Here is a 26,838-nt window from a genome sequence, read left to right as displayed (position 1 = left end):
TTTTATGTTATAGCTGAAGAATTAACATGTCTGGCAACATGGAAAGATGGAAATTCACGTTATTTAGTTGGATTAGTGTCACATCATCATGCCATATCGAACGAGGAGCGTTATAGATGTTTTGTATACGAAAAAATTTCAACAATGATGGGTAAGAATATTATTTCGGTTTAATAAAATTTAGTGTTAGAGAAGGCACAAGGCTATTTGGAGATAGACACATGTTAAATACAAATAATATAAGGTTCCCAAGTACAAGTATATCTTGCTATCAACAACTCATTCATTAACTGTTGATCAAAGAGTTACATTAGGGGATTATTTACTTAGAAATGACAGTGCACACTAGATTTATCTAAGTCCTCGTTTCCATAATTTACAAATCTAATTTTAATCAAAAACAAAATATAAAATTTGTATCAACCAGACTTTATTATGTAGTGCAGTACACAAATATAAAATTTAAGTTTCCCCAAAATGCAAAAGCATAATATTTTAATAAAAGAAATCAAATTTAGATTTTGTTTTCCAAAAAAACTTTGGAATTTTATTAAAATCCAATATTCAAACTAGATTCTATTCCAAATTTTTCAGTTTTTTCTTCAAAACTGCATAAAATATGTACATATGCTTATATGTTCAGGCCATTTACATATTGAATAAGTATGTGTTTTTGTGTAATTGTGTGAACATAAAATTTTTTAGATTTTTCATGTCGTCTCTTATATGCTCATTTATGTTCACTCACTATTTTATTTTCAATTTAAAATTAATTTGTTTTATTTATTTTTCTACTTTTTTCTAATTTTTTCTCTTTTTAAATTAGGTGGATTTAATGGTGGAGTAAGCAATGTGAATTCAAAGGATGCTGAATACAAATTGGCACAATCTGGTGATGCCACTTGCAATGGTTTAGATAGTGCTGAGGTAAAATAAAAAAAAAACAAAAATTTTTTTTTGTCATATATTTGTTTTTGTTTTTAAAAGATAAATTAATTCAAGGATAAAGAATAAAATTACTGAATAATATACGTATGTTTGTGTGTCTGAATACATATTAAAAATTTTAAATCGATATTTTCATTATCCTTTCCGTATAATTTAATATTGGTTTTTTATATAACGACATTTTGACAAATGATTAAAATATTTTTTTCCTCTTTTGCTTTTAAAATGAATTTTATAATGATTTTTTTTTTTTTCGAAATTTCGTTTCCGTATGTCCATTGAAAAAATTTGGGATTTTTAAAATGAAAATAATTTTGAAAAAAATTTTTTATTTCTCATATTCAATTTAAAATTCGTTTTAATGTTAACGTTTTTTTGGGACAAAAAATTTATCAATATTAAATTATAAGTTTTTTTGCTGTGTTTTTAAAAAATTAAAATTAATTGGTCTAAGACAAAAAGTTAGAAAAAACGCTATATGTGTGCTTTTGCATTCTAAAATATCAAGTCAAACAAAGACACAAGAGTTGGATCATTGTGATAAGCCATGTGATTTCTTTTATATCATTTAATGTGTACAAAAGTTTAAGTTAGAATAAAGTATGGAATCAAATCAAACAAATCTGTAATACTGTTTGTAACATATTAATTATGTTTTAAACTACGTTATTCAAACAATCAACATTTTATTTACAACATTTAAAAATATTAAGTGTTCTTTTAAAATTCAGGCAAAAATAAATATGAGGCAGAGTTACAATTGAAAGTAAATTATAATCAAACATTTTGAATTTAAAACGATGACTTCAATCAAAAATCTCATTACACTATTATTCAATAGCCTAATAGCTATCATAGTGTTATCATGTTTGACCGCAATTATTAATGGCAAAACGAATATATAATAACGGATTAAACGAGCATAAGATATTTTACGTACTAAAAAGTAAAAGCATGCACTTACTCTTACACAAATTAAGTTCCTTTATGACAAACTTTGAAGAAAAACTGCATAATTGTGTTGGTTAATTTAAGTTTGAAAAATTCATAACAATGTCTTAATGACGCAAACATTAAATGGGATACAAACTAATACACGGCTATAGATTTAATTATAAGTAGTATATTTAAATTTTTCCGATTTTCACAATTCGGGAAATGCATTGAATTCTACAATGTCCTGTTTGTTTTTGCTCCTTTTTTCATTTTCTATTTCATATATTTTTATCAAGTTTAATTTTTATTTTTTATTATGGATAAAGTTTATTTTTTCTCTTACCAAAATATATTCCAGGGTAGACTTAAACATAATTTTTATGACTTATTCTCAGAAATAGAAATCTTCTATGTTCAATATTTTCACAAATATGCTGCAGAATAAATTTTGTGTTTGCGTGTATATCAGAATCAATCCCCAATTTATTGTAAACAGCCTTTAATGTAATAAACATCCTTTATATATAGAAATATTTTATCGAATAGATATATTTCTATACTAAAAGTTTTTTTGGGAGTTTTATTTTCATATTTAAAGAAAATACTTTAATTTTTATTTGAATCTATAAATTAATCGTTACCATTTTCTTTTTATATGAAATTTCATGTAAATTTAAGCCATGATTACTTTTTAGTTGATTCATTCGAAAGTTCTAATTTTGAGACATTTTTTACATATTTTGGCACAAGAATATAAGAAATCAAATATATCAAATATTGTTCTTTAAAGCGTCAAAACTTAAATTAAAATGCAGAGGAAGTACTTTCTTTTCACAAAAGTTACAAAACAAAATGCAAGCTATTCTTAAGTTATATTTGAAAAACGGTTCAGAATAAATTCTGATATTTAAAGATTTTTGAGCTAGGAATTGTGTACCATAAATGTGTGAGTAACAAACTAAAACTTCCTCTATTATTGTCATAGAAATTTAGAACGAAAATGTTGCTTGAAAAACTCTTTTGTTATTTAATAATAATTATTGTAAATGGCCCTTGTCATTATCAACGTAAATGCCATATCAGTCATGGAATACCCTATATAAAAAGTAAACACATACATATTACATTTTCCTTTATCCTTCTTTAATGTATTATATCCTTTTTTTTATAACTTTTGTTCTTTATCTCTTTTTAATATTATAATTTCTTTTTTTTTTCTCTTTCATATTACCAAAAAAAAAAAAAACAAATAAATGCCCGAAAAAAAAATGTTCATAAAATTTAGGTTGGTTCGCGTATAATGACACTTAGAAAACCACCGTTAGCTGAACGTTGTGATTTTCCAACATGGTTTAAAGGACCTAGACATTGGCATGGTTTAATGGGGAAGTCACAGTATACCTATCATCAGGGGTAAGTAAAAAAATATTTTATTTTTTTTTTCTTTTATAAATTAACATTCACATGTTCTATATATTGAAATACATAATATATAGACACGTACATTATATACATACATATGTGTATAGGTATTAATATAGAAAATAAAAACTAAAATAAAATTATAACTTACTTTTAAAAATGCTTTCTTTTCTCCATTATGGGCTTTTTTCTCTACTTTTTGATTATAAATGTATGAAAAGAAGTAAAGAAAGAAACTTTTAGGCTAAAACCCTTAGGGCAATGTGTTTTTTTTTTCGTTTTTTTCATAGAATTTCTGCCGAAAAAATGTGTGTGCTTATATGTATGTGTTATTGTATTTTTGTATGATATTCAACCTTGGTGTATAATTTTTTTCTTATATATGGTCCTTGAAATTTTTTTTTTGTTGTTAGTAAAAGAGGAGGCTTAAGGAAATTTTTTACTATTCTTTAGCTAATCTTACCTTGGTTTTGTTACCCAAAAAGTATTCACCTATTTCTAATGGCGAATTTCTTCCATGTTTTTATTCATTTTGTTTATTATATTTAAGAGATCAAAAATATTAAATATGGGCTTAAAGAGTACTTGTGTGTCATTTTGATGTGCAATAGAGAGAAAATAATAAAATATCGCTGACAATATTTTTAGAGATAAAATTTTTAAATATTTTAAAACTGGAATAATAGCTGCCATGTTGAATTTTTAAACGTGTTTAAAATGTATGATGCTTAAAAGTATAAAAAATAAGTGAGATTTCGCGCAATAAAAATTTTTTATTGTTTCAATATGCTTTTTTAAGCTGACGATAAGAAACTTCTTAAGAGTTTTAAAAATATTTCATAGTTTATGGTTGTTTCCCTATATTTGTGTGCTCTTTAGTGTTTTATTATTCTCAAAACCTTTGCATTATGCAATTACGTTATCACTTGAAATGATAAAATATTATTATTTTTAAGCTGAGGTTTCAAGAATCTCAAATTTTAAAACTGATTTTGTCTTTGAGAACAATTAATAAATAATTAACCTTATTATTGCGTTATAAATATAGGGTATGGTAAGTATTTGAACAGTTTCTGTAGTAGCATCGGTAAAAAACAATAATTAAATAATTTTGTTAAGGTTTTATTGGTTAGTGGGAAAGAAGTCTTGAAAGAAGTAAATGCATTAAAAAAACAAATAGATCGATAACCATGTTTCGATAGCAAGTTAAGGTCAAAATTATATGTGAAAGTTTTAAGAAAAATTATAGCATTTTATGTTTTAATGCATAATTTTGAAATTAAGGGATGTTTATTGTTCAATTTGCTACAGAATGCAAAAAATATGATTCAATTATCATAATAACTCCAAAATACCATAATTGGTCGGAGGTACAAAGTTTTTGCTTCTAACCACAGATTTATATTTAATATACAAAATGTTATTTGATAGGAGATCTTTTGTGTCTCCCTGTTAGTAAGTTTGACGATTTGAAATGAAAATTTTACTGAAAATTATTTGCATTTTTTAAGTTAAATGGGAAATTTCGGCGAATTTATTTTGTAATTGATAAAAATATGGAAAAACCGTGTACTATATACAAATTTATTTATATAAATAGACTACATACATAAATTCATTCATCATTTTTGACCCCTGAAAAAGAAAACTTATATCTACAAATTTGCAGTATTTCAATTTTTCAAAAACAAACTTTAACCTATGTGATTTAAACAATGTACTTTTGCGGAATATGAAAAAGCAATTATTTCGGGCTAATTGGCTTTGAATATAATGCATGAGACTTTATTGCCACAATCGAAAATTATGTACTTTTATATTGCTTTCATATTAGATTAATTAGTTAATTTCATAAATTCTTGAGTTTGTCAATGTGAGGATGGGAACAAATTCGTACTAATCACATTAATTAATTCATAAATTTGTGCAGAGTAATTGTATTTAACAACAGCCCCAAAGTTCTTATCTACCGTTAAATTTTTATTCTTTTTTTTAAAACTTGGTTTTTACTTTTTTTCAAATTAGTTTGAGATCGGTTTGCAGCATGAAATTAAAACAGGTTAATTTTCAATTTTATTTCAAAGGTATAGATATTAATACAAAATTTCCCAATAGAATTTTTTTTGTTTATTCCATTTTGATTTCACACTTCAAAAAGTGATTCGCCTTGAAAACTTGTATTTCAAAATTAAATGTAAGAAAAAACAAAAAAACTTATATTAAAAAGTTTTCCTTATTTATGTTTTTTCTCTTTGAGCTTTACACAATAATACACTTAAAAAGTAATAAAAACAAAATTACTGTTATCGTAATGCTATCGTTCATATACCGTTAAGGATCGGTCCAAAAGAAAATGCGTATTAAGAGAATTATTAAGAAGAAGAAACGAGTTGTAAAAAAGAAAAATTCAAAAAGTTTTCTAATATACTTAGTGAGTATTTTGAATATAGGTGAGCAAGTAAACTCTAATTTTTGAGAGAAAAGGATACATTGAAATTTCCTATCAATACTTTAATTGTTAGTCCAACACTATATATGTATTTATATACCTTCAAAAATATATATTTACATAATTGTAAAATGGATTAGATTAATGAGCTTACGCTAATGACCATGAAATGTTCGTCATAAAGCTGAAAATGTGAAAAAAAACACTACCAATTTTAATAATCAGAGATAGAAAAGAAGAGAAGTAAAAATTTCCTTTTTTTATGGTGTTGTATTTTTAGGATATAAAAAAAGCAATAATTGTACATTTAATTCTTTAAGGCAGAAATATGCAACATATGATTAAGGGTTTGCGGTACGTGTTGTTATTAAGAAACAAAAATTTTTTGAATCATAATTGTGTACTGGATCCAAATATAGTTCGAAATTGCGTACAAGATTTCCAAGAAAATTGGTGAAAAATTTTTATTAAATCCAAGTTGGAAACTTCTGAAAGATTAATTAAGAGAATTTTTTTTTTTAAACAAGTATGATTATCTAAAATATCCAGACTGGCGCAAAATTTTAATGGTTGCATATGCCTACTAAAAAAACAAAATTCAAAAACTTCTGAATGGTTTTTACATTTACGTGTAATTTCTATATGTTCCTCTTTTCCATTTTTTTATTGCTTTTTTTTTTTTGGTGTTTCAGCTAAAATATTTTGATAGAAAATGAAAGGTTAATAGGTTTTTTCGGTTTTAAATATCTATTTATTTTAATTAGGGGGCGCCTACATTCTAATGTCAATAAAAATACATTAAAGCCGTATATAAAAAAGAGATAAAACTTTATCGTCCTATGTATTTACTAACATTATAATATTCATTTTGGTTTACCTATACATCTATATATGCATATATATATATATATGTATAAGAGTATAAAAATAATTATAATTAAATTTTTATAAAATTGAAATTCATGATTTGTAAATTTAATTTTACTTTACGATATTTCGAGTCAAAATATCAATTATAATTATTGTGTATTTAAGCAATTCATTTTTTAATGAATGCTTAATAATTGCTAGGATACTACGCGTACGGTTTTCAGAAATTGAAATTTTATTAGAATTTTTGTGAGGTAATAAAAAATATTTTAATAGAATTTTGTGAAAAATGAAATCTATTAAAATAGTAAAATTAAATTTAAATTCAAAAATAGATTGTGTACATAAAGCTTTGTTAAACGGATGCCAGCAAAATTTTGCGATGTAATTTAAATATTATTGTGATTAAAATGTGATTGGCCGGTATAGTACAAAACTCTTAGATGATTTTAGAAGATAAATTAGATTTTACGTCAATTCAATTGAAAAAGTACCTATATAAAATTTAAAATCGCTGCATTCCCGTTATAGTCAATTTAATGGTATACAATTAAAATTAGAAATAATACTAAAGTTGAGTTTTTTAGTACTTTACTTTATTAAAGTGTAAATGTTTCACAGTTAAGCTTTATTATTCTGTCACACAGTTATATTCTGTCAAAAATTGTTTGACGGAATGGATTTTTCCGTTTACTTTCGAATTTATGGACCAGCAAAAGTTACAATTTTTCCAAAAAAAATGTAATTTATTCTTTAAAACTCAATTTACATTTGTTTCGCGCAAATTCGGATTAGCGATATTTTCCATAACTTCTTAATGATATTCTTCTATATTTTAAAGAAAATATTTCAATAGCAAAAAATATTTAAGTGAATATTTAAATTTTGCTTTAAACCAATGTTAAATATTCATATTTCTGAAATCCAGGAGCCTTCAATTAGAAATTACTCATGTAGTCTCATTAATTTTCTTTTTGGAAACGTATTTTACTTTGAGCTATACTCAAATGTTTTCTCCTAAATTCTTAAATTTAATATTAAATAATCTATAGTTAGGAAAATTTTATAAAAATTTCGAATTAATAAATCATTTTAAAAATTTAATATTAGTGCACAAACAGTATATAAATCAAACATTTAGAAATAGTATATAATGTAATACATAATAATGGTTTCTAATATTGTAAATACGTATAGTATGCACATTATGAGTACAACTACTACATTTAAATTAGTTAATATTAATGACACTATTATTTTGCTGTTTACATAAAAATGTTTTAAGCAGATTGCATAAATATTAAAGAATTTTGTTAAATTTATAATTTTTTTTTATTAACTGTATAAACTTATTCTTGTACTGTGGAATAAAGGTTCTACTATGCATATATGTAAATTGTGATGTAAAGTATGTGCAGTTAATTTATATTTTAAGTTTAAATATATGTTTATATTTTATATACATTTAATAATAATTGTATGTACTCCTACAATATGTACTTTTTATGATACCTACATATACACGAACAGAGAATTAAAAAAAAAAATATAAAGGAAAAATTTGTTTGTACTTTGATGTCTGCCAGACCATACAATAATGGCACATCATAACTAGAGATTATTACATTTTTTCTTTTATTATTTCTTTTCTCATATCAAAATTTTTAGGACACAAAAAAAGTTACACATACATATATATTCTGAAAAAAATATATACACTAATGCAGAAGTGTAAACAGAGTGCAAACTCTTTCAGGATAGGCTATATACATACATATATACATATGTATATAAATGCAGTGCATACACACAGTACTGGTTTGGTGTGTTTGCGTAAGCAAAAAATTGGAACAGCAATCGCTTATAAATTGAATGTATTTTATACAAGAATGGCAAGGCAACAGCAGTTGCCTTAGAATTTAAGAAAAACAAAAAACTTTTCAATTCTTTTTTCTTTTTTGGTTCTTCATTTTGATTTCATTCTTTCTTTATTATGTTTTCTTATTGCCTTAAAAGAAAATTGAATTCAATATTATTTCTAAAAGCATAATAAGGGGGGGGGGGGGGGGGGGGGTGAAAAAAAACCAAAGCAAGAATAGAGCTACCAACTACATTTTTTTTTTGATATTTTTTAACCAGAATGTAAAAACTTTTGAGTTTATTTTAAGAAAAATCCTTGATCTAATTTTCCATTTTTGAAATTAAATTCAGCAACTAAGTATGCAAACATTTCTGTTCTCTTTTCTTTTCATAATAAATCTTTTTTTAGCACATATTTTATAAATATTACAATTTTGTAGCAGTTTTGTTTTATAATTTTTTTGTTTTTGATGTGTCAAAAATGTTATTGCATGACAAGGATACGAAAGTGTTGGTGTTCAGAAATTTTCGTTTATATTCCGTTTTGAAACAAAATTTTTTTAAATATACATTTTTAATTTTGCTCTGCAAATGCAAATCTTTAAAAAAATTTTACAATTCGAGATTTATTTCAAAGATTTTAATTTTAAAATATTAAAATTTATGTTGGATTTTCTTGGTGAAAAATGTTATCGAAGACATAAACCTTAACAATATTTCCTTTGTATCAATCTTGAAACCATATTAGTTTGCTATATTTAAGCAGTTAGGAATTAAATTAGCTTAGATGTATACCAAAAAGTTGGGTAGTAAATTTTGATGCTATATAAATAAAATTGTAAGCAATTAACGCTACTACGTTATTACTTCCTTCCAAAATTATAAACAAAAAATTTGATGCTTAGAAAACTCTTTTAATTACAAAAATACCTTTATGTCATGGCAACTCGGCAGCATATGTTAACATTTCTATTAATCTGAAAACGATCATCCATTTTGCTTACTTACTTAATAATTACTAGTTTATAATTAATTGCTTGATTTACCCAGTTTTTCAATCCAATAAGTTGACAAATTATAATTCCTTTATCACCATCAAAGTTACATTTCAAGCTCCAATGCTCAGTAATTAATCCAAAGTGTTCTAAAATTCGAATAATTTTGACATATCATAATTATTTCTCTTAACATCTTCGATTGTAATTATTTTTTCAAAAAGATTTCATTCTTCAAGTGTGCCTTACATGAAAAAATGCATTTTTGTATTTTGCATCAATTAATTACAAGGTAAAGTAGGAAATTTAAATGTTACGTTCAATACTCTCAACATTTTTTTATTATTAAAATCATAAAAACAGTGAAAATCAAAGAAGAAGATTTCGTATGCATTCAGTAATTTCCAGTCTATTCGATTATTTATTTTATATAATTGACGGATGATAATAGCAATTAACAAAATGTTATTTGAAATTGAAGAGCATTTTTCATCGGTTTATTTGTTTTTCGCAAAAAAAAAATAAAAAAATTAATTGTTCATTATTTTTAAAATTTAATGTAATTCTTGAAGGATCTTCAAATTTATTCTCCATCTTTTGAAATGCATTATTGTTTCAAAATATTTTCTGTCTAGAAAATTCACGTTTGTATATTTTTTTTTGTTTATTATTAATGTCAAGGTTTATTGAAGATTGCTGTTAAAAAGGGTTGAATAGGTCATTTAGCAATTTTACCTGCATATCCATCGAAATATTTTATAAATTAGCTTGTAATAAGAGCAAAAGAAAATAAAAAAAAAAAATAGAAAACAAATAGGAGAATCGTTTTTATCTAAATCTACGTTGGTATTTACTTTGTTTGTTATAAAAAATACCGGCAATCCCAATCCAAAAACACTTGCACGCACTTTCATATGCAGAAATTTTTGTGTACATACTTATTTATTGATGTCCATATATATCACATTTGTATATCAAGATTTGTGAATATATAAGTCTATAAATATATATTCATATATATATATAAACATACTTCGACTTAATGATCCTTAAAGGATAACAAAAGATTTTCTTTTTTATTTCTTTTATTTTATTTTTCTTCAAAATGAAAAAAGAAATCTTTTTTTTTCTAATCTTTTATTTTGTTTGCTTTTTCGAGTTTTTTTTTGTGCTTTTTCCAATTTTTTGTTTTCCTCATAAGGATCCTTTTGATAGCTCTTGGGTTTTTTTTCTTTTTTGCTACATTCAATATATTATGTATGTATCTGCGTATGTATCAACAAAATCTATCTACATCCCATAGAATAAAATATTCTTAGAAGAGAAACTTCTGTGTTTTTCTAAATTTTGTTTCTTGGTATGGTTGTGTTCGTCGGTTAAGTTAAATCACTGTTTCTTCTACATTATATAAATATGTGCATATCCGTTTTTTTTTAAATATACGTACATATTTTGAACTGCTCATACCGACATCGTTTTATAATATAAAGTTCTTTGCATGCGTTTTTTCTGTTTTCCATATTATCATAAAAAAAGAAAAAAAGAAAATATAAGTTTTTTTTTCCACATTTCTTAGAACATTTCGAAAAAAAAACAAAATTGAAAATATTTGTTTGTTAGTTTCGTTTTGTTCGTTCTTCTATGCAAGTATTTTCAAAACTTGTAAAACGTTTAAAAGTTAAAACTTGAATTTCTAAATCAAATGCATCTTAATGAAGGAATATTTTCACTGAAATTCATACTTGCCTTAGTCTCCTATTAATACTAAATAAGATCCATCTTTTTTAGTTATTATTATATCTAATTTACAAATATTTGTCGAATATCACAAATTTAGAAAGTGAAAATTGGCATTTTCTTCAAGCTTCAATTATATAATTTGGAATCGTTATCCATTAGTTTTTCTTCAATTCTTCTCATAAATATTATATCGGAGGAGTTTAGAAACAGTTTATAATAATGTCAAATCTCGAAAGTTCATTGAAAGAAAAATTGTAGGAAAATGAGTAAAGTTTGTCTCCTAAATTTATGCAACCTTTAATTGTTATATGTAGTTTAATTCAATTGTTATACTATAAAAAGAAATTTCAAAATAACTTTTTTCTTTAATATTCCTTCGGCAAAATGCAGTGTGTATATCAAAAAAAGTTCTAAAGCTTTCTAAAAATTTAAAAATCGAACAAATTCTTAAGGACAAAAGTGCTGCTTTGCAAACCATTCGTTTTCTCCAACTTTATTATTATTATTTATTGTGGGAAAATTATTTTATGTTCACATACAAATCACGTTTACATACGCAATCACATCATACGCATACCTACATCTTCTCATATATTTCGAAAACTTATGCAATACTAAACTATAAAAGTATTGTAGCACTATAAAAAAAATATTTTCTTTTTGTTTTTCCAAGTATAGTGATAATATTATGTGGTTACATACACACATTCATATATATTTACACTTAAATATTATATATGTAACAATAATATGAAAATATTTTCAAAAATAAAAGAAAAAAACAGAAAAGGATCTTTGGACTAATAATTTTATAAAAAAAAAAATTGAGAAAAAAAAGGAAAGAAGAAAAAAAGTAGGACAATTTCTCAATATTCTAAACAACAATAAAGAGTAGTGTACTTATACGTATATACATTTAATAGCACTGCACTGGAGGGAACTTAAACAAAATAATAATGGAAAAATAAAACAATAAAAATAACAAAAATCAAATATGAAAAGAAAAACACAAAAATAAAAATCTTTTTATTGAAAAATCTGAGCTGTTTTAAGAATGAAAAGAAATAAAAAACAAAAACAAAAAAAAATTAGTACAACGAAATAAAGTAGAAAAATCGATGAAAAAATAAAAAAGGAAAAAAAAACGTCGCTTATAACAAAGGATATTAATTCAGGATAAAGAAAAACTTTTTTTTATTTCTTATTGCTATGCACAATATTATAGTGAACAGGGTTGCAATAAATTTTTCATTATTTGACTTGCTCTTTATTTAATAAAAAAAATAGTTTTTTACATCAAAAGGAATCTTTTTAATTATTTTTATTTTTTGGTAAGAAATTATATTCGTTTATTGAACTTTCCTTTCCATTACATAGAAAAGGACGACTTAACTTATATACTTTGTAGCATTATCACATGTGTCCGATTTTGGATTAAATGCAACTTAATCATATCTTGAAAATTTCAATTTTTAAATTAAAAGTTGTACAAATTTCCCATTATTTTCTATATTTTTTAACTAATTTTTCGAAAAACCCGATTTTCTGAATAAATTCAAGAAATATGATTAAAATTCAAAAAATTAAACGGTCTGAAAAATATTTTTGACCTACTGTGTAACCTGATAACGTTTTATAATTCTTTTGCCTGAAGAATTCTCGTTATATTTTTCTTTTACAATCCATTGTTTCTATGTGAGAGAGTGGCAGAATATTTTCACTATCCCATGTAAGCGCGAATAAGCATTTGAAAAACAAATGCTATAAATTTCGAAATTCAGTATTTAATCAATAATGTTGATCACTAGGGTTGTGTAGGTCCCATTTCACTGTTTTCGTTTAAAGACTAACGTAAAATACAACCAAAATTTTATCTTACTTATTTATTTAATATCAATTTTACTTTTTAGAAAATTTCTATATAATGCAAGTTTTTAAACATTTTGATAGATTTAATAAATGAATTCTACTCTCTAATGAATGAAATGAAAATAAAAAAAGTTCTTTTCATATTTTAAAATTTTTGTTTTGCATCATAAATATTATAGCTACTGATATTTTACATGTAGCTATAAAAAATTTTGTTAAAAATTGATCAAAACAAAAATTATTTATTTGTTCTAGTACGAACTGTGTAAAATATGATAGATCGTACATTTATCAAATAAGAAATTAAGTATAAAATCAGATTATTATTATTCTAATAATTGCTATAGGAGAGTTAGAATCTTCATGTTATTGTCTTGGAATTTTTTTTTACCAGACCAAATATTATTTCAAATTACACATTTGGTTGAAATTGACTTTGGATAAAGCGTCTTTGTGACGAATATCAAATGATATTCACAAAAAAAGCTTTACCCAAAAAACGATTTTGCAAGTATTTTGTTTTCCTTAAGATTATGCCCCAAAGAACGTTTCAGTGCAGCTATAATGTTATGTAAAAATTTTTTTGTATTCGTGATTTATTAGTACTTCTGCAGAAACTCTTATAATAAAGATGAAAACAAAAATGTAAATCTGTTCTTCTTATGGGTTAAAAAATACTGACACCCTTGCACGACATTTTAATTATATTCTAATATTTTATTTTAAAGAAAGCAGTACTTTTAAAGCAATTTTTATTTTTTTATTAAAATGAGAAAAATTTTTATTGAAAATTTTCCTAAATGAAAAATTTATTCATTAAAGATGAAAAAAATTATATGTATGTATATATATTTTTCTCTTTGTTTTGAAATTTCGTCATTAATACCATTTTTCTTTAAAATAAAGTCAACCTGGTATTTATGAAAGTTAATAAATTTTTAATTACTGCACCAATAATAATAAGGCAAATAAAATTTAGGTTAAGTTTTCCTTTTATATTTTTCATTATTGTTCTCTCTATTGATTTGAAATTAATGAAAACATTTAAAAATTCTTTTAATTTTGAATATAATATAATAAGGATTGAAGTTTTATTTTTTAATAAAATAAATTAAAAATTTTATTACTGCACGATAGAAAATTGATGAAGTAAAAATTTCATTGTATTTTTAATTGAATTAAATCAATTCTATTTCGCGTTAAAGTAGAATTTCTTTTAAAAATTTTATCTAATAGAAAAGCATTAATTAATAAAATTCATAAAATTCGTGTTTTATTACTCATGCATAGCAGAAAATGTGTTTTTGTGTTTCTCATTTCGAATTCTTTATTAGTAATTAAATTTATTAGATTTAAAATCACAGGAGTAAAGTATTTTTACATAATTTGTAAGTGCCTTTCTACGAATTTGAAAATTATTAAATAACTGTTGCTCGTGTATTCTATATCACTTTACTATGGCATCTTTCAACAGCCCTATATTTCGCTTGAGAGTGAAAAGAAAAGAAAAAAAATATAACTAAGGCGTATTTCAATATTCTTCCAGTACATTTTAGTCTTCACTGCTTTTTTAATTATCTTTACCATAGAATGAATTTTTAAAACCGTAATCACAATTTTTATTAACAAATTATCAGCATTAAGAGGATATAATATACAATTTAAACTTTATTTCAAACTTCATTAATAAGTCGAATCTTCTATAACTCGAACATTTTTTAATCAAGCATAAAATCGAATATTTCTTTACCACAATTAATAATTTTTGCATTTTAATATTCAACTGTGTAATATTACTCATTACTAAGAAGCAATTTCTAAAACTTGAAACTAATAATTTTTTTTTGCTCTCTATTTCTTTTTTATAGCGATGGTTCACTTATTATTAAAAGAATAAATAGTAATTATGAAACACGTGCATTTTGTGAACAAATTAATAAACAAACTTCAACTGAAATGATGGCTGTTGTACATCATACAACTGGATGGTAAGTTAATTTTTAAATTTTATTAAATAACTAACAACTGCGGAAACGAAAATCGTATTCTTATTAAATCAGCGAGATATACAGAATTATAATAATGAGGCATATGAGTATGTAAAATTCGATTTCTGAAAACTATTTTTAACTTATTTTTGGAAATGTTACGGAACTTGTTTGAGAATATTTAAAAATTTTTGAAAATTCCTCAAATATATTAGAGTATTCGAAGTCATAAGTTTTGCTGAAGCAGAAAGCTGAATAATTTATAAACTGAAAACTGTGCAAAATAAATAATAGCTAATATTTTTAAAATAATAAATTTAAGTTAATTTATAAAATTTCAAGGTGGTCTAAAATTTTTTATAAATTTTTAATTGTAATGCTCAAAATATTATGAACGATATTGCCAATATAAAATACTCAGACAATAAAAGCATACTGAAGCAGTTCACAATCGTAATTTTTCAAGTAAATTCACAATTTTGAAATTTCTCATATTTCTAGTACTTAATTTCAATTTATAAAATTTTATTCGAAAAAAATTATCACTAATAAATTCTAGTTAAACATATTTTTTATTAGCTATATAAAATTTTTATTAAAAGATTTCACATGAAATTGATTTTCTTCTAAACTTATAATTTTGTTTTTACAGTCAATCTGGTTTTATGTGTATGATGTTTTATCGACGTGATATTCATATTGCTGAAATACAAATGGGTGCTCCAGCAAATCGTTTGGAAGATGCATGTGCTCCAGATCATTTTGATATCACAAAATTACCATATATTACATTATTATGTAAGTATATTCACTTATGTATATATAAATAGGTATATATTAAAAATAAATTGAATAATAGCTACTTAATAAAATGAAAAATTATATGTATATAACATTAAATCTCTATTAAAATCGAATAAACTTTGAATTTAATTAGAAAGAAATTATTAAATTTACTTTCAAGAAAAAAATATTTTTTTTTTATTCTTTAGCTAGAACAATTTTTAGAAATCAGAATTATTGATAAAGTGTAATGAAATAAAAAAAAATTGCATATTTATAGGTTTAAAATAATATTATTTCTCTCATACCTACATATATTTTTCTCATTTATTTCTCTTTTGTAAAATCCTTGATCAAGTACGTATAATGTGGAATACCAGCAGAGCATATAGTACATAGAAAATAAGCACGACAATGCAGTTTATTATAAAAATTTTCTTTAGAAAATTTCATTGAAAAATAGAAAATTTAAAAATTTTCTATTCCTGTGATTATTTTGTTGTGTTATTTCATTCAATTTTTTTTTCTTCCCCTTTCAGTTTTCCTTTTTTTGTGATTTTGAATTACAACTTCATTTAAAAGTTTTTCCATGTACCACAACTTTTTAATATTCCTTATTCTAAAATTGAATTATTGCTTTTTTTTATTTATTTATTTTTTTTGTAATTGTTCATCGTATAGCAACCAGATTTCCATAAAAGTTTTCATTCTTAGCGCTTTAACTTTAAGATTATAGTTTATGAATGTGGTAGTAATCAATAATTCATTTTTATATTATATATTTCATTGAATTTTTGTTTATTGCTTTGTGTAAAGTATATTAAAAATCCTATTATACCATTTTAATGCAAAATATATCATGTAATAGAGTTACCAACTTTTACTCTTTAAAAATAAGTATTTTAGAAAAAAAATTAAGGTACAAAATGTATGTGCATAATATGCAGCATTGCTGATCGATCTTCTTTGACGTAATTCAAATTTTGTTGAAAATTGTGAAAATTTTGATTTATCAAGGAAATTATTAACAAACAATATTGATAAGCAATATTTGATGCTTAAATTTCTACCTTAAGATATAGCTTCGAAATAACAAGGTTGTTATAAGACTTTTAACTCCTACACCCAAATTTATAATGATCTGCTCAAGATGTAGTTATATTACTATTATATATTTGTTAAAAAATTATTGTTGAAGTAAATAATCAAATTTTACAAAATTAAATTAAAATAAATCTGAGAGAATAGTCTGAATAGAATGTTGGATAAATGCGATAGAAAAGCATATTTAAAAGTATTAATTTTGCTATATGAACACGTTATATAAAATTTATTTTCATTTTTTACCATATAAAATTACTAATTTAAGTTTAAAAATTCTTCATATAGAATGAAGAGATATGGTAACTCTATATTGTATAATCATAAATCGTAATGAATATTTTATTGAGTTTCTTTTATATGTACGATCTTCTATACACTACATATACATACATATACACATATTTCAATATTAATGCACATCAACTTGCATTAAGTGTACAACGTGTTCCATTCACGTTAAAATTCAATATTGAATCTTATTCTTCTTTCTTCATAATGAAAGCTTGACAAATGTTTGAAATAAAAATAATGTTTTTAAAGGAATTTCAGCTTTAATGTTTTAGTATCTATTTATTCTGCAATTGACTTAGAACTTACATATGTAAGTATGTAAGTGTATATCTCCAAGATTATAAAATTTAAAAACAAGAAATTTTTATAAAGAACCCGTCCTTACTTCTCGAACTAACGAAATAATGGAAAAGTTAGTTTGATTAGTAAAGCGCAAGCAATTAACCAATATGTGTAGGGAACCAATACGAAGGGATTAACGTACACAGTTCATGTACACAATGTACTTTGAGTAATAAAGAAAATTAATAAAAAAGAAAAAAAATAAATAAATAACTTTCACATGACCTACATTTCCTTCATTTATTTTATTCTACTCCTTCTGGGCTATATGAAAAGATTATAAGAGTGAATATAAAAAAAAAAACTAATACTGAGAGGTGACACGTGCCGAGGTTCTACAGCAAGGATTTTTTATTTATTACCATTAGTTTTGTTGCCTTTGTTTATTTGACTGTTGATGTTTTTTAAAGCAAAAAAAAAATTATCCTGTAAAAGAAAAAAGTGATTTGTTTTATTTGTTTGTTATTTAAATGAAAAAGTTGAAGAAAAAAACAATAAAAAATAATAATAATATAAATCAAGATGGAGTGGAATATTATGGTGCTCCTTTTTTAATTATTTTGATTTATTTATTCAGGAGAAAGTAATTCCCATAATAAATTTTATAGTTTTGAATAATTAGTTTAAGGTAAAGTTTATATTTATATTTTTGTTGGTAGCTATGTAATAAATAATTTAAATTAATTGAATGAAAATATTTTTTTATAGCAATAAATGTTAAACAGGTTTTTTTTATATATGAAAGCCTTATTTTATAAATAGTTTAAAATATTTTTATTTAAGAATCTAAATAATAAATTTTAATTGAACACGTTTTTTTCATTCGGAAATTTTTTAAGAAAACTTGAAAATTAAAAGAAAAATGTGTAAATAATAGTTTACATACATTATGATTATAATATATATAATGACTTGTACAATAATTAAGACGCTAATAGTGTATTTCACTTTTTCGCCTCAGTATTTACTTACTTTCAAAACAGAATTCACCGTTTTTCCAATGCAATAAGATTACTCACTTTTCAAAAAGATTACAATTATTTTTTCAATAAGATTACTCATTTAAAAAAAAAAAAAATTGCATATACTTCGGTTCAGAAATTTAATGGTCTAATAAAGAAATATTATAAATTATTAGAAATATACGATAATATCATTCGAAATTTTAAAATTCGGACTTATGGTCACCGTGGATTCGACAAAATTAAAAAGATTATTTTTGATCTTAGACAACAACAAACTATTTAGTTTGGTCCGTCCAATGGTATTAATAGTCATGATTCATTGAAAAGACCTGTAAGTAACTAACATTCAAAATTAAATAATATTATGAATTGTTAAATGCATTGCTAACTTTCACCAGGCAAAGGTATGATAAATAAAAATCTACACTCTATTCAAATTTTTTAATGTCCATTAAACATTCTAGATAAAATTGTTCGTTTTGAAAATAATTTTCTTGTAAGTATCACTGCAATTAAACTAATTTAGAAAATTTAAACAAAATTCGAAAGATTATTCGCCATTCCAAATGGTTAATAATAAACACTGTGCCGTTTAACTATATTAAATTTTCCAAATATGTATGTAATTATAATGACTTTGTATTAGTATATATATATAAAAGTAAGAGCAGTATATAAGAGTTTCGTAATTGCATTAAAACATATTTAACACTGACATTAGATATTTTTAATTATTTTTTTTAATTTTATGTTGTCATTTCGACAATTTTAATCAATCAATCCGAAAATATTCTGAATTCTAATATAAACGAATTTACAATATTTTCTTATTGAAATTTATTTTATACTGGAACAAAAAAACTATTGTCCTGCATTGTATTATAGGAAAATTTCGAGTAAATAAGCAATTCCTTTTTTCCATCCTTGTAATTTCTATTTAAATTGTAATTGTAATAAATTCATTAAAAATGTTAAGTATATGCATATCAAATGAGGATAAATTGATTTTAAAATTTTGTAATTTCCAAAAAATATGAAAATGTACAATAAATGAATGAGTTACTCTTCTTTTTTTCCATCTATATTACATCCGATTCATTCTATAATTTATTATGGTTCGTGTGCCATTTGATGTACAGAAAGTAAAAAAAAAGAAAAAATAAAAAAATTTTTTTTACCATTCAATTCTTTACTAACTAACTGTAAAGAGAGTTTACAAGAACATGAATAACAAGTATTGACTGTGGTTAAATTAATGGAAATGAGGTTGATATCAGTATTTTGCGGTTATATATATGTATAATATGTGTATGTACCTATATATGTAGGTATATGAACATAATATGTATTTTGAGGTTAATGGTTAGTTAACTTTATCTTCATACAATATCTTTTTTTAATTCTTTTTCATTTTTTTGTTACGAGTATACATTTTGTTGTTCTTTATTTCTCTTTTATTCATATTGTATATACTTACATGTATGAACATTAATTACATACATGTATGAAAGCATGTGTTGTAAAATTATATATGTGTGTATGTGATGTTGTAATAATATGTAATGTATTTTTAATATAGTAATAAAAGATAATAGATTTTGTGTAAGAGATTTCCTTGTTCATTTTTTTTCTCTATATTATAGTTATTGGGGTATAGTTTTCGGCAATATGTATACGTTTCCATTCTCTTCTTTAGCCTTTTCTTTCTAAACAAAAAAAAAATTTAATGTTGGCCATACTTTCAACAAAGATAATCTATAAAGTATACCATAATATTATTATGACAAGGAAGTAAAAGGAAAAAGGATTTTTTTCTGTTTCGAATATTATATATGTATGTGAATATTACATAAGTAATACTTATTGGAAAAAAGTCCTAATTACAAAATATTTTGAGGGATATTAGTTTAATACTGTAATATCTATTCACAAACAAGCAAATATTTTGAATATAGTGATGTAGACTTCCACTCCAAGGTACATACACATTATAATATTTTTGGAGCAAATAAGTTTCTATTCTTCATTTAGAATAGAAAGTTTTCAAATTCACATTATTAGGTATTGTATGAATTCATAGGTTAGTGGACCAAAGGTGATCATCGTGATTTTTAAAATGGTTTAAAACTATATCCGTAATATGAAGTTAAGAGAAAAACCCTTGCTGTACTTGTTGTTTTTGATTTTGTGGTAACTATCAATTTAATGAAACTTGTTTTAATTTGTTTGAGCTCTTTTTTTCTATAAAATCTTTCCTGTAGCCAATATTTATTGAAGAGAATAGCCCCAGACCTTGGAAAATTTTTTTTTTGTTATTTCAATTTTGAAATGCAAGTTTGTAAAATACTATAAATACTGAAGTGCCAAACACTTAAGTAACGAAAAGGATGATTTTGCGCTTTCTTATTTCTAACCTTCAAAAAAGAAAAATAGAATTTTCGTCTTATATCTCATGTAAAGAGAAAAAAGTTGTGCTGAAATTATAATATTTAAGCCATTGTGTGTTTTATAAAAATATAGTTAGAGAAATAGTAGTAGGAAGAGACAGCGGTTGCGTCGCTCCACGACAGCTTCTAAAACTTTACCAGGCTCTTGAATTAGAACCCATCAATGTCCGACGAAAAATGTGCGAAAACCAGTCTCTTGGCCATATAAGCCAAGGAAAGTTTCCCGTTGAATTTCCACCCGCTACACTAATGTTGCCCCGTTGTTCAAACGCAATGGAGTTTTGAATAACTTTAAATATAATAAAGCTAAAATTCAGTATAAGAATTTTCAAAATGCAATTTCAATATTGCAATAACACAACATCTGGTAGTATATGAAAAACCTATGTTTGTATAGTGTTTGTGTATGCTTAGAGAAGATAAGCTCATAAACTTTTAAAAAAACATTATTATTAAAAATTCATAAAAAAATTCTAACTAAAGGGTTTAAAAAAAATTTGTGAAACTAAAGAACAAAAAAAAAAATTTTTCTTTTTTCTATTACTTTAATTTTACTGATTTTTATTGATGGAAATTTATAAATTAAAATCACATTTTTGTTGAAATGAAAGACTATTGATGGGTCCATAAGAGTACTTAAGTATAACATGAAATAATCATAAAATGTTTCGTAAAAAAATATGTTATACCAGGTTTAAAAAGAGAAAAATTAAATCTGTACAAATATTCTAATCATAACAAATTGTTATTATAAATGTTCTATATAATTTAGACACAAATTTTGGCATTATGAGAAAATTTGTTGGCGAATTTGATAGTTGCTAAAATTTTTGAGCAAATGTGGAAAAGTATAAAATTATACCTAAACTTAAATCTCAGGAATTTCAGAATTATTTTGCTGTAGAATATAGTTATAAAGCCATCTATCGGAAAAAATATAAATATATGCGTAAATATTAATATTAGCCACTCTTTCATTTTCATTGCTGTTTCTAATAGTGTCAGTTTGGTAGATAGGAATACTATATACCCTTAAAACGGTTACAATCAATATGATAAGAATTTAAAAAAAAACACTGCAAATTGAATAAAATTTTAAAATATATTGCATATCTTATGGGGCAGCAGAAAATTACTATGAATTTGTACCATATTTCATAAACGTATTGCCTTGTTATAAGCAAATTCCGAACTCTTATTCGCATAAATTGATGATATTTGATTAATACAATTAATATATTTTTATATGATTTTTTAAACCTTAAAAAATATTTTAAAATCATACTGAATTATGATTTTAAAATGGAACTTAGGCATCCTATTGAAAATTGTAACTGAACTAAATAAAATTTTTTCATACTTAAAAAATTTCCAACAGTTTATAACAGAATTCGTAAGGAGTAGTTGAATTCAATTCACAGTTTAGCCTCAGCATACTTTATGACATATTTTAGAAAATTTGTAAATTATATATACATATGTATTTACCCAATGCATAACTCTTTATGTTTACTGAAATATTTTAATTAAAATTATTATCCTAAAATTTTTATATATATCATATGGACGTCAATATGTGACAAAAAATAATATAAAAAGTTAAGTAAAATAAAAGTTCAGAAAAATTACTGAAGCTAAAATTATAGATGGAAAACATTAAAATAAAATATACTACATATGTAAGTATATACGCATATATATTTACATAAAATGTATATAATTGTGTAAAAGTGTATACAAATACTTATGTTGTAAATTTATATAACAAGATTATAAGGAGATAATAAATTAAATGAGTAACTACATCACAAGTAAAAAAAAAAGGATATTTTGAAATATGATTAGAAAATTCATGTTAGGTATTTTGTAATTTCTTGTTTTTATTATATAATATCATTATAATTATAATTATGTTAAATAAAATATTCCAGTTTTATCAAAATTTTTCATAACTTTTTAATTGTTTTAGTAACAAAATATTATTCTTCATATGTGGCAACTTAATTAATTTAAAATAATTAAATTTATTTTGTAAAGATTTCTTTAATTTAATATGAAAACTTTGAATATTAAAATATAAAAATATTTTGAGAAGAGTAAAAATTATGTAGAAATTCTTTGAGAATTTATGGCGATTGTTAGAATTATTATCTTTGAAATTTAACTTTTAATTATTTTTGAACCTAATTCGCGGACAGATCACGTAAGCTTCGAAAATAGATTCAACCGTTTTGTCATATTCTTAGAACAATAGGAATATATACAAAAGTGTCTACGATCCAGTGACTTTCTGCCTTTTCGGTGCTTTCCAGACGAACTATAACATCGATTATGTTTTGAATTACATTACAACTACCTCAGAATGAATGTAATAAAATTAATTTAAATATTTTGAATACATAATGTTCTTTACAAAAGTAGATTTTTAAGTGTTCACAAATCCTCTTCTTCTGGTTTTATCTCTCTTATTCTATCGTTTAAATGCGTTTATTTTTCACCGTCTAACTGACAAAATATTCTAAAATTTAAATATTAAATATTTTTGTTATAATATAATAAAATCGCTGTATTCTTTTATTTCTAATCATTGTTATACGTATGTAATTTTTTTCATATTTTTTCTTTTTTATATTTGTTATATAGCTAATGAGCCAACTGACCATACATGCCCATTAGAAGGCTTATATAAATTACATGGTGCTATTGGTCCACCGCATAAAATCTCTAGACATAAACGTAATCACAATAATAAAGGACATATCCAGCATAATCATCATCATATACAGCTATTTCAACAACAGCAACTACAACAACAACAACAACAGCAGCAGCAAAAACAACTATATGAACGAGAACATGATTTTATATATAATCATAATAAACGTAATGTTGAACATGAATTTTCATCAGCATCATTAATATTACCATCATCATCATCCTTATCATCAACATCAATATCTGCAAACGGTATAGCATCATCGGTAGCATCAATATCAATGTCGTCGTTGTTATCGTCATCATCATCATTGTTGCCGTCGACGGGAATTAAAAGGTAATTTGCTAATTGAAATTTTCTGTTTTAAATACGCCATTTTCTTAGGTAATGGTATAGTTTAGTTTTTTTTTTTTTTTTTTTTCATCTCTCATTTCAAAATAATTTTATTTTCACATACATACTGCAATAATATTATATTTATGTATATATTTTCTATTTTAAATATTTAATTGCAACTACATAATCATTTCCCTTGTATGTGTACATATATCTACACAAACACAAACATTTTAATTTTAAAAAAAGCTTAAGTTTTTATTTTTATGTCTCGAATTTTAGTTTTCATGTACAATAATAATGGTAACTTCAATAGTTTGTGGTACCATGAAATGCAATACAAAAGTACAGCTAGAAAAAATGGAAGAATTTGGGGAAGAAATAGAAAAAAAGAATGATTTTAATTGTTTGAACGGTACGAGTACAAACAGTTCAAAAGGATGAAGAACTGGCAGTCCGTTATTGATAACCGTAATGTTAATTAATGATAACATAAAATCGGCTTTAGAGGAAGCTCCCGAAAACTTCCCTGAAAAATTAATTAATTTATTCTTTTAACAACCAAAGTTGAAATACAATAGACTTGCCACAAGCGGAATCAAAAGGAACTCAGGCCGAGATATCGATATTTCGACAAATAAAATAAATTTAGAGAATTGAGCTATGTATCTGTATTTATTTGAAATGTGTTTTTTGTTGAAAAAATTTGAATACTAGACTAATAATTATTGTACCACACGTCCAGTTAAAATGCACACAAATTAAGTTATTAAAAAAGCTATTATACAATTTTTAAATCGATATTCACATTTTATGTATGTGTGTATATAGATTTTATATAATTCAAACTAGCATTTTTACATAGCGGCAGCGCAATCTATTAGCAAAAAAAAAAATTATTTTAAAAGAAACACAAAAATTAAAATTTTCGTTTTACTCATCTAGAATATTTTGAATGAATACAAAAATATTAAAATAATTTCAAGGATATTTCATCAAGGATATTGTACACACAAAATTATATCGTGAATTTTGTACTTTAAAGAATTAAAATATGAAGGAAAAACGTTTTTAAATTTTTTCAAAAAAAAAAGCAAAACTATAAATGAGAATCGTAAAAAGAGAAATAGAAAAGAGAAGGAAAATCGACTAGAATTTTTGTTTAATTAAAAAATGTCTGTGTGTTGTTAAAAATTTCCCAGAAAAAAGGATAATTAATTTATGTGAAGCGTATTTCATTTTCCTGGTACAAAACATTTCGTTTTTGTTTTTTATTTTTATTCGTATTTGATTTGTAGACTGAAGAAAGTCATTAGCTTTATTTTAGTACAAAACTCCACCATATTTCTTAATTCCATATATATATATATATATATTTACATGTGTTTCTGTATTATCCGAATACAAAAGATTCACAATGATTGTAAGAGAATTGAGATTATTTTGTTTATTTTTGTCTTGTATTTCGTATTTGGATTATAGACTACGAAGGCTTAAAAGTTCATTTTAAACTATTTCAAAGAGAAATAAAATTGAATTATATCAAATATATGATTATGTATAACTACAATTAATTTACCAATTGAATTAAAAATACCGGAGTCGATTTTGTGTATTTCTACCATTGTCCTCACAGAAATTCATCGGAAAAAACGTCACTGCATTTGTAATTTAAGGTTAATCATGGAACAAGAACAAATTATCCTTCTTTTATAATTTTATTCTACTTATAATGTAAACTGTAGCTCAAAATAATTTGAAGATTAAGTTCTTATAATAGGACATGGAAACTTAATTTCGAATACAAAGTTGGCTAAAAGCTATTAGAAAGTAGTAGATTTGGTTAAACTCCAATTTTGATACAAATTTCAGTAATAGCTACTCACCCAGAAATTAACGTCTCACCACAAATTGTAAGTCTTTATTTCTTACATAATAGCAAATAACAGTGAATTATAGCTTCAAACAAAATCTAAGAAAACTATAAATTCAGAATAATGTTTTGGGCTTCGAGAAAGTAAAATTCGGTTTGGGCATAGCTATTAATTTTCTGCATCATTCCGGGATGTGCCCTAGAAAAAGTTTATTAGCATGGTACTAGCCGCTAAGAAATATTCATATATCTTTTATTTTACAGTGTATAGCCATTCCAGTGGTCAGCCTTGCCATTTAAAATCCTTATATAATGAGTATTAAATTTTTCCACATTCTAGATTCGAATTTTTCAATTGTCATCAATTTTTAATAATATTTTTAATTTTTTTTCGGGATGTCCTTTTTTTTCGATTAAGTAAATGTGACCGGAAAATATAAGAAAAATGTATATTTTTTTCCCGTAAATATACAAAATTCGAACCGAAATATTCCTGTAGTTCAAATAGGAAAACGGAAATAGCAAAAAATTGGCTCAAAGGAAATAATTCGAATTTTTTTCCGAAAGACTATTTTTCAATTTTATTTTTACATGCGTTTTTGTATGTGTATAGCAATAAAGATTTTTTTCCTTATATAAAAAAAAATATTAATCATTTATAAAGTAAAGAAATTTGGTAAAAATCTTTTTAGAATTTTTGAAAAAGGACACCATAAACAAAAACAAAACAAAAAGATAAAATGTGAAATATACTTTCAAGGTTTCAGCCATTATTATAATCCTTTTATCCTTGATATAATATGTATATAAATATTTATAATTTCCTTTTGAAATTTTATTGTGTAAAAAGGTCAAACGAGAGTGGTAATGGGTTTCCTTTTCAAGTATATAAGAAATGAATTGA

At 23.9% G+C, this 26,838-nt stretch overlaps 1 protein-coding gene across 3 annotated transcripts in view; it reads left to right on the top strand.

Annotated features, from left to right (window-relative positions):
- The window catches only part of LOC129607905 (uncharacterized), a 115,094-nt gene that overhangs the window by 72,174 nt on the left and 16,082 nt on the right, over window positions 1-26,838 (top strand). For all 3 annotated transcript variants that reach the window (XM_055519172.1, XM_055519166.1, XM_055519157.1), the window contains exons 7-12: window positions 14-151; window positions 827-927; window positions 3,170-3,297; window positions 14,958-15,077; window positions 15,730-15,875; window positions 23,653-24,061. In XM_055519172.1, coding sequence (XP_055375147.1) covers window positions 14-151; window positions 827-927; window positions 3,170-3,297; window positions 14,958-15,077; window positions 15,730-15,875; window positions 23,653-24,061 — 1,042 coding nt within the window. The remainder of the gene's footprint in view (window positions 1-13; window positions 152-826; window positions 928-3,169; window positions 3,298-14,957; window positions 15,078-15,729; window positions 15,876-23,652; window positions 24,062-26,838) is intronic.

This window comes from Condylostylus longicornis, unplaced genomic scaffold (assembly GCF_029603195.1).
Source record: "Condylostylus longicornis isolate FDR11 unplaced genomic scaffold, ASM2960319v2 ptg000004l, whole genome shotgun sequence".
NCBI classification, from domain to species: domain Eukaryota; kingdom Metazoa; phylum Arthropoda; class Insecta; order Diptera; family Dolichopodidae; genus Condylostylus; species Condylostylus longicornis.
The sequence above is the reverse complement of the archived record's forward strand: the minus strand, read 5'-3'. Positions and strand labels throughout refer to the sequence as shown.